At 36.3% G+C, this 9398-nt stretch overlaps 2 protein-coding genes and 2 non-coding genes across 4 annotated transcripts; all 4 read right to left on the minus strand.

Moving 5' to 3' along the window:
* Window positions 1–2790: 2790 nt before the first annotated feature.
* LOC143536416 (U1 spliceosomal RNA) lies at window positions 2791–2951 on the minus strand. The gene has a single exon (XR_013135879.1). It is a non-coding gene; the product is annotated as a U1 spliceosomal RNA (small nuclear RNA).
* A 593-nt stretch (window positions 2952–3544) lies between these two features.
* Window positions 3545–3757, minus strand: LOC143536366 (uncharacterized). Its single transcript, XM_077030370.1, is given in 1 exon segment — window positions 3545–3757. A coding segment is annotated over 1 exon segment (129 nt). The 5' UTR covers window positions 3674–3757.
* LOC143536419 (U6 spliceosomal RNA) lies at window positions 3638–3740 on the minus strand. Its single transcript, XR_013135882.1, has one exon. It is a non-coding gene; the product is annotated as a U6 spliceosomal RNA (small nuclear RNA).
* A 1007-nt stretch (window positions 3758–4764) lies between the features above and the next one.
* LOC143536412 (uncharacterized) lies at window positions 4765–7171 on the minus strand. Its single transcript, XM_077030413.1, has 9 exons — window positions 7006–7171; window positions 6788–6858; window positions 6533–6671; window positions 6218–6266; window positions 5986–6123; window positions 5722–5802; window positions 5270–5446; window positions 4943–5029; window positions 4765–4864 (listed from the first exon to the last, which is right to left on the minus strand). The coding sequence occupies exons 1-9, from the start codon at window positions 7071–7073 to the stop codon at window positions 4802–4804; spliced, it is 873 nt and encodes a 290-aa protein (XP_076886528.1). The 5' UTR covers window positions 7074–7171; the 3' UTR covers window positions 4765–4801.
* Window positions 7172–9398: the final 2227 nt, after the last annotated feature.

Raw genomic sequence — 9398 nt, forward strand, 5'->3', positions numbered from 1 at the left:
GTCCTGACACAGTCAGAAGAAACCGTCGCACGACGTTTCAGAGGTTTATCTTTTCACCAACTCTTCGAATTTCAAAATTCAAAATTCGAAAGTATTAAAAGGTAAGCGGGAAAATACCCCTTACCCCTTGGCAAGCAAGTAACCGTAAGACGGATGCGGGTACAGTGTAAAGGCAAAACCCTTCACATACCTAGCACCCGCAGGGAATTGAAGCCAAATAAACCTTGGCAAAGTAACCGTAAGCCGGCTGCGGGTACAGTGTTAAGGCAAAACCCTTCACATACCTAGCACCTGCAGGGAATTGAAGCCAAGAACCTTGGTGAACAAGTAACCGTAAGACGGATGCGGGTACAGTGTTAAGGCAAAACCCTTCACATACCTAGCACCCGCAGGGAATTGACGCCAGGAATACCTTGAGAGTAAAGTAACCGTAAGACGAGCGCAGGTACAGTGTTAAGGCAAAACCCTTCACATACCTAGCGCTCCGCTGGGAATTGAAACCAAGAAGGATCTTCTGGGCAATGCTTGCGGAAACGGAAATAGCATCCCCGCATAGCGGGAACATCGAGAACTACGTTGTTTGAAGCTCCAGGATGGAATTGGTGGTCTTAACATAATTGATCACTATGTTCAAAACTACCAAAACCTCATGGAAAATACATACAACTGGGACTCAATGCTCCTGACTTGCGAGGAGGTTACAGACCCACCCGCATCATACCCAAAGACCAAGCAGGAAAATCGGGCATTTCTGCAAGTGACAAGGACTTCCGCGGAAAGAATCCCCATGGAAAACCTTACAAAACCCTTTTCAAAACCCTTTGCTCAAGTCCAAAAGTTCACCTCACTTCATTAAACACTCATGAGAAGAACATTGGACTGGGGGGACTTGAAGAGGTAGGTCCCAGCAGAGCCCAGTTGGACCCGCAAGACTCACCTTAAACAGGGACGTCTGCGCAGAGACCAACTGGATCCGCAGGACCAATCATGCTCAGAGACGTGACGTCCTTACGCGCAGTACGCAAGCTGGTCCCGCAGGAAATGCCTCCCAATGGTGAAGGACTCCGCCTGTCCCCGCAGCCTCGGATACAAGCCATTAGGGAAGGCCACCCGCGCAGCATGGCTACACGCACAAGGCACTTAGCTCTCAATCGTTCAGTGTCACCTGAAGGAATGAGCCAAGCCGGGAGCAATCCCGCACAGAGGCGGGAGAGGGAATACTCCCGCCCAAATAAGCCAGTCCGTATACTGAAGGATCTTTTACTGTACCTGACGAGGTATGGGCAAAAGATCTGATCAGAGATGCGACAGCTCACTGACAGCAGCATGGCAGACAGCACGCCACAGCACTGTGACCAATAGCCGCCGCCTACCCACCAACTCCTGCCATACCACGTGCCTAGCCTGTAGTTGGCAGAAGAGGAAGAGTGCACGACACGCCTGCTCTGTGTCAGCCGCTACCTATCCACCACTCACAGGCAGGGCACGTGCATAGGTTACAGTTGGTAGCGTGTTGGGCCGGCTAAACCCCTTGGAAACCTACCTTCGGCTATAAATACCACAAATGGTATGATCATCTCATCTAATCATATCTTATTACATTATCATCATAATATACCTGATATCTGCTCTAGCAATCTCTTAATATACTTTTATATTTAAAGAGCAATCTAGTCTGATTCTCACGCCGGAGGGTGGTCACAAGGAGGAACCCCCCCTTCTCAGTGACGAGCTCACGGTGTCTGTTTTGCAGGTTATCAGAAGAACCATCTTCCAAGGGTCTAACCCCTCGTGGGAAACATCTCTCCAACCCCCAGGTTACCAGTAACCTGCCCGGGGTCCGGTTAGTGTTTCTTCAACAAAACTGCTCAAATATTAAACTTATGCGATATTGTTCATAAAGGGAAATTATTAAGTAAAACTTATATGAATCTGTTTTTATTTCCATAAGTATATTCATAGAGTGTTAAGTTTAAATATTAGTAAAAAGTGTGTTTATCAGAACTAGATATGTTCCTATAATATAAAGGCATGTAATAGGTGTGAATTGTGTAACCATAACCCAAGCAAGACAACGAACAGAACCTGTCATCATGCAGAAAAACGAACAGGTAAACTGTTGGGAGTGGAGGCCATGCCAATCTTCTCTATATCATTCCAATTTCAACAATGGTTGCAACCTGCTCTACGTAAACTCAACGCATATTAGTCTTCTGACCGATGTGGGATAAACAATAGTACTTTCTTTTTCTTCATTCTACAAAAGTATTTTTTTTTATCAAACAATGTAAAAAATGAAGGGAATAATCTACATGCAAATAATCAAACATAACTTAAATTATCTCTAGTGGTCCTTTCAATATTCTTGTAGAGTTGTAGTGTTAGCTTGCAGTCATAATGTCTCTTAACTTGTTTTTTTATACTTGCTGAGAATAGTTAGGTGATTATATAGATGCATATACGGTTAAACAGATGCGCTTGACCGTTCGTATCACAATCATTAGTGTCCAGATTTTCTCCTCATGTTCTGGCTTGTTTAATTTTTATTTGTATTATTGAGTGTTTGCTCAAATCTACTACTCGTATCGATCAGTTGATTATTAATATTGTTCTCGAAGTTTGTATTGAGTTCTAGGATTTGGTGGTATTTTGGTTTGCGTTTAATTTTTCTACCCGCGATTTTTATCACTGTGTTTGCCACCATGGCTTAGTTCTTGTATGTATCTCTGTGTCTGACACTCAAGAGGACAAGATTCTATTCAACTATTCAAATTTTCAAACTCTAATTGTGTAGAGGCTGCGCGAACGCAAGCCCCCACTGCCACAAATTATGACGTAGGCTCGACCAGTTGGGCCGACCTTAGGTGGGCACCCCTCCTAAGTGCAATGGAGGTCACCAACCTAGGCCATGGACCTTTTTGATCATCCATTGACCCCGTCCAGGTAAGTAAGTAATCCTGTGGCCTGGCTCCTTTTTTATACAGCATCACTCGTTCTTTGCTTTTCTCACCAACCGATGTGGGATAACCTCTAAACTGCTTATCTAACCTTTCCTTCTATGTTTTTCAATCCGACTTGTAAAACACTAGCAAACTGCAATCATAACTGATAAAAATCCTGTTTGTTACACCACTTGGCCCTCAAATTCTTTGAACTCATCGAAAGTTGTGCCATTTGTCTTCTCGGTGAATTGGCTTAGTCTTATGGGCACGGATTGATCCTTTGTACCTAATCTGATGTGGTTATGGCGTTGAAGTTGCAAATGAAATGTGTTCAGTATGATTCGTATCATTCGTGTAAGTCTTTATTTAAACGAGCCAAAACGTGATTGAATTAACGAGAAATAGGTGAAGAGAAAAGCATGTAAACAAGAAGAATCTTGGAAGCCATAATGTTCTGCGCAGAGGGATGATTCAAAAATAAAAATCCATAAAAGGGCTCGCGTTAAGCAAGAATTTGAGTAATGAGCGGTTAGGATAACGGCCAAAGTCCGGCGTGTTACATTGACTCACAAACACTTGGTCCCTTCACTAATTCGATATCATTATGCAGAAAAATGAGGTACAAAACTGTGAAGTTTTTGCGCATACCACCCATGAACTGAACTCGATGATCAGGTGGAGAAAAAGGGACTGAAAAAAATTTGGACCATTTCTCGATTTGTGCGTGTCATCCTTGCGCAGGGGCCATGCTAATCTTCTCTGTATCGTTCCAATTTTATCGGATGTCCCCGAAGGGACAACGTTTTGCTCCCAGGTGTTCTTTATAAACTCAACACATATTCTTCTTCTGGGCGATGTGGGATGAACTGATGTTAAAAAACCCCTTTTAGTTTGTTTCTTTCTAGTTTCAAAGCATTTAATTTTTTGTAATATTGTCTTTGCCTATATTCTTTAGATCTGCATATGCTTAATTAATTCTCACTGTATTCTTCTGCACTTTGATTAAATATTGACAGTATTTGATCTCTTGATTTTTTATAAGGTTATCTTTTCTTTCTCTAATTACGTAACCTTTATTATATTTATATAAACATGTAGTTATATAAATACGTAACCTTTATTAAATAAAAACATGATTGATCAATCTTTTCACTACTCATTTACTATGAAGATCTGTGAAGGTGAATAGGTGATCATCACTTTGCTTAGTGACAAGCTTAGCAATGAAGATAAACTCCTGGTGATACCAAGGACTTGACGAAGAGTGAGTTCATTAAATCCACCCTAACCACTATAAATTATCGTCTATGAAAATGATCCTATAATGTAAGACACCCTCTAATAGTGATATGCGATAATGCAAATCTTTAAGACTAGCCTAATGATAATTTTTGTATGATATGATGCTTGAATAATTGTTACTGTTGTGATTAAACGTCAAAAGATATCATTAAAATGTTGTGATCGCGATTTGCATGTAAATAACCACACGGATTATGTGTCAATTTTTCACTTTATAAATTGAGATTCTGGCTCATTCATTTTCTAACTGGAATCTTGGTTTCAATGTGTATATTACTACCTTAGCAATTATTTATGCCACAAAGAATCTATGCTATATTTAACATCCTGAGAATTAACTAATTAACAAGCACCAGTGTCTACTGGTAGAATAGTACCCTGCCACGGTACAGACCCGGGTTCGATTCACGGCTGGTGCATTATTATTTTTTGAATTTGTAACATATTTTTACATAAATTGCTCATACAAAACTAAAATCATACACAAAACATGATTGTGTTAATTTGGTCTATATAAGCTCCGGTTGTTGTAAAATGGCAACAAATCAAACCCGTTTTCACATGCTAATGTTCTCAATCAGCGACATTTTGTCCATCCTTTTAACAATCCCGGCAATAACCTGAATTTATATTCAAGTTAGTACATGTTTAACAACCGGAAAAAGTTAAATTTGATAATAAACAAAGACTATTTTTACCTTTCCAGGTCCAAGTTCATAACTCTTTTGCAATCCTCGTGATAGAAGAGTCTTCACCGTTGTCTCCCACTGAACCGGTGATGTAATCTAAGACAATCATTATTCATTAAAGGTAATAAAAAAATAAGATTTATTTGGAGCATACGAAGTTTTCATTTGTAAAATTGTTAGCATCAATAATTTTTGACCAATGGGTCGTAGTTTGGATTATTAAAATTCAACTTACGTAATATTAAAGGCATATTTTCTTACTTTTTTAGAATGTATTCGCATGCTATCATGTATGTTATATATTTAGCAAGGAGGAAAGAATTTATCGGGACTAACGTGGCGAGCCAAGATTTTCTTGATTGTTTCAGGGTCAGCATGTGGCTGTGCATCGACGTTAGATATAACTGGTATTCTTGGAGTTTTGATTTCGATTGCCGCCAAAGCCGACTCTAGTTGGGATAAAGCGGGCTTCATGAATCTTGTGTGGGAGGCCGCGGCAACAGCAAGGCGCACCTGCAAAAGAAAATTAAAATATTGCATATAATTACCCGCAAGTGTGACACGCATAATAACTAACTAGCAGGATATAACTCTAATAAGACTGCATGCATATAATTTACCCACAAAATCTACTTATCCAAACATTAATAGCAAATTACTGCGACCTAAAGGGGCAGAAGTCAGAACCAATAATATGTTGAGAACTGCATAATGCATTTATTATACTTGTTTCTTTGAAATTCGCATAATTACATAATAGGTTCTTAGAGGATGGAGAGAGGGCATACCGTCATTCGGGCCTTGAATGATTTCGCTTTTGCCTCAACTGCTTCAATTCCTTTCACGCCTCCCGAGACTGCATAGTTTCCCTGTTCGATATAATATATCAAGAGTCCACATTATAAAAAAAAAACTTGCAATTTGACTTTTGAATTTTGTGGTTAAATCTACCACTTCCCATTATGCTATAAGTTCAACATATCTATTATGAAATTTGGTTGTTAGCAAATGCTTTTTAATAGATTCAATAATAATGTATATGTGAGCATTACACTGCATAAGAAATTTGCAATTTGAACTTTCCCGTCTTCCTCGACTTCTTCATTGGCTGCATCACAGAGTTGTTGCACCTTGCATGAATCAAGTCCAATGATACTGACCATGGCACCTTTAGTAGCATTTGCAGCTTCCTGAGATATATAATACCATAAATTTATATATTTAGAATTTTTATCTAGTCCAGTGACTTAGTATGTAAAGTCTTTTAAGTCATAGAACCAATACCTGCATTGCTTGACCTCTTAGCTTAACCAGCTTGAGACCATCCTCAAAGCTAACAATAATAATAATAATAATAATAATAATAATAATAATAATAATAATAATAATAATAATAAATACTTACAAAGATTATAAGGAAAAATAGTATGAACATATAAGATAAATATGAATGCAAGTAAATAAAGATAAAAGCACCCCTTTCATTAAGAAATGAACCATAATATGTATGTTAGTATAGTTATGATGAGGACAAGGACGATGACGATAACGACAATAATAATGATAGGGGATCACACTTGTATTAATTAGACGACTCACCTAAATGCTCCAGCAAATGCAAGAGCTGTGTATTCCCCTAAACTTAATCCGCAAGTAACATCTACAGAATCGATTATTTGTTGACCTCCAGCACGGGCACGCAACATCTCTACAGCAGCTAGACTAGTAACATAGATAGCTGGCTGCATAATTATACAATAATATGTCAATTAGTATATATGTGTTTTTAGGGTGCACAAAACTTCCTGAATAAATTTATTAAAAATAATAATTATTTAACTGAAATAATATAACATGCCTGGCAAAAAACAGTGGAATCCAACTTTTCTTTTGGCCCGTAAATGCAAACGTCCAAGATGTCAAACCTTCATGCATGTAAAGATCAAAACTTTGGTCACTGAATCATTATGAACTGTTTTATTCTCAAATTTAGAACAATGGATGAACAAAAGTGATACAAAATATATTTGTGTAATCATAATTTAACTAAATAAAGCGTCGATCTAGCCCACCCTAAAATTTTATTTGCCTTGTTGTACAATTCTGCAGCAGCAGGTACCTTGAGAGCCTCATGTCCCATTCCAACTGCTTGTGCACCCTGAAACAAATTTAACTATGAAACTAAGCAAGAGTATAATGAAAACCCCGTAAGTTATTGCGTATATATTGTAAAAGAAATGGACTACATAAATAAACCATAATCCGCCAAACCCAACCAAACCACACGAACCAAGAAAGTTAGCCGGTTTGGCCAGTTTGAAATATGTACAGTCCGGTTTTAACAGTTTGACGATTTACGTGTCGGTTTTGTGTTTGAAACTTGGAACCTACCCATTTAACATTTGTTGTTTATTTACTTTAGAAATAAAAAGTTACAAGTATATATAGAGAAAATTGTACAAATTGTTCATGCGGTTTGACAATTTTGCAAGTTTGGTCCCCATATTGTAAGAACTGCTAACTTAGTCCAAACATTTATGATAGAGTTACATATATTTAGTCACCACCGTTAATCTCAATTAGTTTTTAATAGAAAAATGGTGCTATGTGTCATATAAATGTGAGGGTAATTGTTTCTTTTTTAATATTGAAACCCTAATAAAATACTTTTTTAAATCACATAACTCCTAAACGTCATAAAAAAATAATATTATACGTATATTCAATAATCCGTATATTATTAAATAAGTAATACAAAATTATGATTAAAAAAATTGCACAAAAACACAAAACCAAACCGTAATTACCGGCAGAACCTACCTAACATTTATAGAGCCTACCCAAATATATGGATTCTGTATGATAACAAATTTGGCATAAATTTGCTACTCTAATCAAACTTACAAGTTCATCTTGTAGCTAACAGGATTTACAATTAATCATAACATAAGTTCATAAACAATTTCCACAATTTCTGTAGTCACTTTCCAATAAAACAATGAAAGCACAAAAAAAAACAAATTTCAATTCACAAATTTGACCTGGCCGGGGAACATGAAGGCAGTTGTAGGCTTATAATTGGCGAACAATGCATCGTCAATTCCAGTGTTCGATCCAACTGATGCGCTCATGGAAACTCTAGATTTATTCAAATTACGACGTTGAAATCCATGTTTAAGACCTCCAAAAGAATATGAGGTTTTTAAGGTGGACGAATCGTGAGCATCAAAACATGCATGGTGATTAAATGAAACCGAAGGAAACACTAGAGACAATGACACCATTGTTGAGACTTGAGAGATGAGTGAAGGTAGAAGATAGATTGGTTATGAGTTTGAATTTATAGTTTGAAAGCATTGCATTAAATCATAATTAACACATAAGTTATTTCTTGTAGTTTTTTTCTAAATCACATCACACTATCATAGCCTTGTGATCTTCCTTCACATTAATAGCCCAGACCCATCTAAATGGGGACTAATTAACTTCACTTCCATAAATACATCTAATCTATCTAAATATTTAATATAATCTAAGTATCTAACTATACATATGATGCCAAGTAGATATCATGTCAGGGGTCTTGAAACCAACATCTCATGTTTCAAACAAAAGATGCTTACAAGCTTCGCTTAAATGGTTAATTGTACTAATTTTTTTGGCATGACATCTCCCTGTGCTATTAAAGCAAAATATTCTTCCACGTGTTATTCAACTAGAGTAGCCAACTATGATGTCAACTAATACTATTACCATTTATAGAATTACTAGCAAAGTTACAAATGTAACTTTAAATTTTGTATTAAATGAGGTTTTTAGATATCTATGAATTATAAAATTTTATTTAGCATTATTTATATCTTATGAATTCATAAGGTACATTATTACGTATATTATTAAATTTAACTTTTTTGGTGTATTTTTTTAACTACCCGTGTATTGCACGGGCTATATCCTAGTATATAAATATGTCTTCTCTTCAAGTATAAAACCAAAATTATATTTGATTACTGACCTTTCCATAATTCACAATATACAATTAATTATATCTTTTTTTTCTTATTCTCATTGACCAAAATCAAATAATTATTAAGTTTTTATTAAATTTAATTACGTAAAAGTATTTGTTCTTATAAATAAGACATTTACAATTCCTTAAATATATAGCATACACATATATAGTACGCTTTTTTATCTTCTATCTGTGTAACATGAGCAACTAACCCAGTATACATGAAATCAAACACATCTCGAATGGCAGCACCAGACCTAAAAAAATGTTCATCAACATGTAAACTAATTTAAAATATAGTAAACTATATCTATAATATATATAAACAAAACCCATAAAATCCTATATGTCACAAGTCTAATAACTTCATGTTATAAATTACTAAATTAATTGTTGCATCATCTATTTCTTAAACCGGTTCGAATAAATGGATTATGTAAATGTCCTGTTTAT

This window comes from Bidens hawaiensis, unplaced genomic scaffold (assembly GCF_021521415.1).
Source record: "Bidens hawaiensis isolate Kalapana, Puna unplaced genomic scaffold, B.hawaiensis_p1.1 tig00010796_1, whole genome shotgun sequence".
Classification (NCBI taxonomy): Eukaryota; Viridiplantae; Streptophyta; class Magnoliopsida; order Asterales; family Asteraceae; genus Bidens; species Bidens hawaiensis.

Excerpts from the sequence above, each read along its gene's own strand:
- LOC143536412 (XM_077030413.1), bottom strand. The coding sequence starts at position 7,073 with ATGGGACATGAGGCTCTCAAGGTACCTGCTGCTGCAGAATTGTACAAC. Across the intron at positions 6,267-6,532 it reads GCATTTGCTGGAGCATTTAG|CTTTGAGGATGGTCTCAAGC; the intron begins GTGAGTCGTCTA and ends TATTATTGTTAG. Across the intron at positions 5,030-5,269 it reads AGAAAATCTTGGCTCGCCAC|ATTACATCACCGGTTCAGTG; the intron begins GTTAGTCCCGAT and ends TGATTGTCTTAG.